This window comes from Chrysochloris asiatica, unplaced genomic scaffold (genome assembly GCF_000296735.1).
Source record: "Chrysochloris asiatica unplaced genomic scaffold, ChrAsi1.0 scaffold00294, whole genome shotgun sequence".
NCBI classification, from domain to species: domain Eukaryota; kingdom Metazoa; phylum Chordata; class Mammalia; order Afrosoricida; family Chrysochloridae; genus Chrysochloris; species Chrysochloris asiatica.
The window spans coordinates 3,222,725-3,225,315 of record NW_006408812.1 but is presented as its reverse complement, the minus strand read 5'-3'; the positions used below and the strand labels follow the sequence as shown (position 1 = coordinate 3,225,315).

General features: G+C 37.1%; 1 protein-coding gene across 1 annotated transcript in view; it reads right to left on the bottom strand.

Annotated features, from left to right (window-relative positions):
* The window catches only part of HPGDS (hematopoietic prostaglandin D synthase), a 56,587-nt gene extending 54,732 nt beyond the window's left edge, over positions 1-1,855 (bottom strand). The window contains exon 1 of the mRNA XM_006874702.1: positions 1,723-1,855. Within this exon, the coding sequence (XP_006874764.1) occupies positions 1,723-1,855 (133 nt within the window). The remainder of the gene's footprint in view (positions 1-1,722) is intronic.
* Between the last annotated feature and the right edge of the window lie 736 nt (positions 1,856-2,591).

The window sequence follows — 2,591 nt, the reverse complement described above, 5'->3', positions numbered from 1 at the left end:
CAAACAAGATGAAGAGTGCCATCATATTGTCAGATATAGTACCAGAAGATGAGTGTCTTAGGTTGGAAAGCACTAAAAATATGACAGGGAAAGAACTGCCTCCTCAAAGTATAGTTAACTGTGATGGCACCAAAGGAGTAAAGCCCTTGGGACCTTCATTTGTTTGTGAAAATTGGACAATGGATAATGAAGATAGGAGAAAAATCAATGTATTTGAATTAAGGTGTTAAAGAAGTATATAGAAAGTATCACGGACTGCCAGAAGAATCAGCAAATCTGTCTTGGAAGAGGTACAACCAGAGTGCTCCTTAGAAGTCAAGATGGTGAGACTTTATCTCTCATACTTTAAACATGTTATCAGGAGGCACTAGTCTCTGGAGAAGGACAACATGCTTGATAAAATGAAGGGTCAGCAAAAAGGAGGAAGACCCCAACGAAATTGATTGATAGAGTGGCAGCAATAATGGGCTCAAATGTAACAATTGTGAGGTTGCCACAGAACTAGACAGGGTTTCATACCATTATGCTTAGGGTCACTATATCGCTCTTAAGAAAAACAGCAAGTACTTTGAGGAGTAGCTCTTCCCCAGTCGTATTTTGAGAGCTTTTCAGTCTGAAGGTTCATCTTTTAGCACTATAGCACTCAATGTTCTGCTGACATTTATAAGGTTTTCAGTGGCTAATGGTTCAGAAAGTGGTCTGCTGTTCTATTTCTAGTCTGTCAATCTAGAAGCTCTGCTGAAAGGTGTCAACAATGGGTGACCCTGCTAGTAGTGAAATACTTTCAGCATAGCTTTCAGCATCATAGAAATGCACTACAGTATGACAAGCTGACAGATGAATGGTGGCAATGTTGTTTACTGCAATAATATTTCTAGTTCTTCCCTGGCATCTTTAAGTCCTAAGTGGTATGTTTCCTTTGAGTTGTCTATCCAATGACAATTTGCTTTTTCCTCTAACCAAAAAATTCCAGTTGTGTTCTGTAGTCATTCGCTCTCATATAACCCTATGTTTCATGAAGATGGATCCAGAGGTTGATTGAACTGTATTCTAAGGTTATTCCCATCCTCTTTTCAGTGACCAATTCAGAACCAGATTATGTAACTCAATTTGAGCCAGGGAGATGTGAGAGGTTTCTTGGGGAGTTCTAAAAAGTTTTTCTTCATTTTTGGGGGAAACACAAATAGAAAATATTCTCTCTCTCTTTCTCTTCAAATTTCTCACTCATCTTCTCAGTGTTGTACTTGGACGCTGTGAGGATAAAATTCCAGCAAACATATGGCTACCAGCCTGATGACACAGCCAAAACACCGAGGAAGAAAATGGATAAGGTCAGCCTTTGAAATCTGCCAAACTTAAATGATACAATTAACTTCCTTACTATTTAAGACCTTGTGAGTTTGGTTTTTTATTAGAGTATCGAACTAAATCATCTAATTTCAATTGTCAAGAATACTGTCTTAAATATTCTTCCAAATCAGTTCCTCTCCCAAAGCTTCATACTGGTTTTTCATACTTCCTTTTAGTGAGGTTTGTGCTTTTGCCTTTAATAGTAAATTTTCTAGGTTGTATTGGCATTTGCTTGTTTTGCAGAAATTGCTGTTTTTCAATTTATATCTATATGAGATTTAAATAAAACAAAACTTTACTTTTTCATTTCCCTGAAAAAAGACAAAAGACTCTGAAAGCATATTCCCAGGAACGATTCATTTTGTTACTTACTTGATTTGATTTCAGGCCAATCTGCTTGTTCTATTCTATGGTCTTCATAATTTATGTCCAAATATGCAAATATATAGCGAATAATTTCTGCTCTCCCTCTCATATTAAAATAAGTGAGCTTGTAGTTTGGCATAGTACAATTCTGGAAAGAGAAAAAGGGAGGGATTAGTTTAATAGCCCTCTGGAGATGTATCAACATTTTTCTTTTGAGACTTTTAGAAAACTTTATGATGTCTTTTGAGATAATTGGGGATATTAAAGATTATTTCAGAACCCAAATGATAAATCATTATGAATTGGGCTGCTAATCACACGGTCAGCAGTTTGAATCTACCAGCCTCTCCACTGGAGAAAGATGAGGCTTTCTGCTCCTGTAAACATTTACAACCTCAGAAACCCTATACAGGGTCACTCTGAGTTGGAACCAACTCCTCAGACATAACTACTACTGCCAACACCATCCTAATAACATATGGAAGGCTTTATAAAAATAAGATCTTGTGTCTCTATCTATCTATTCATCCATTTCTAATGCTTTCTCTCAGCACTAGCTGGAATGTCCCAAATTAAAATTTTATTTATGGAAAAGATTTCAGATTAAGAACATACCAGCACATTAATCTTCAGTGACTGGAGTAAAAATCTTTCCATTTTAAGATGATTTTTCTGAGTTGTCAATCCCTTATTGTGTGTGACATTTGTCATGTGTTTGTATGCTTTGGTGACACAGCTAAGTCAGAGTTTGTGAGGACAGCTCAGTACAGGCCAGAGATATGAGCACCTGCTATACAATTGGTCATCCTCACCACTGCCTGATTCATGGCTTTCCCCTCCAGGAATCAGAAGTTTATGGGGAAGTTCCTCTCTTT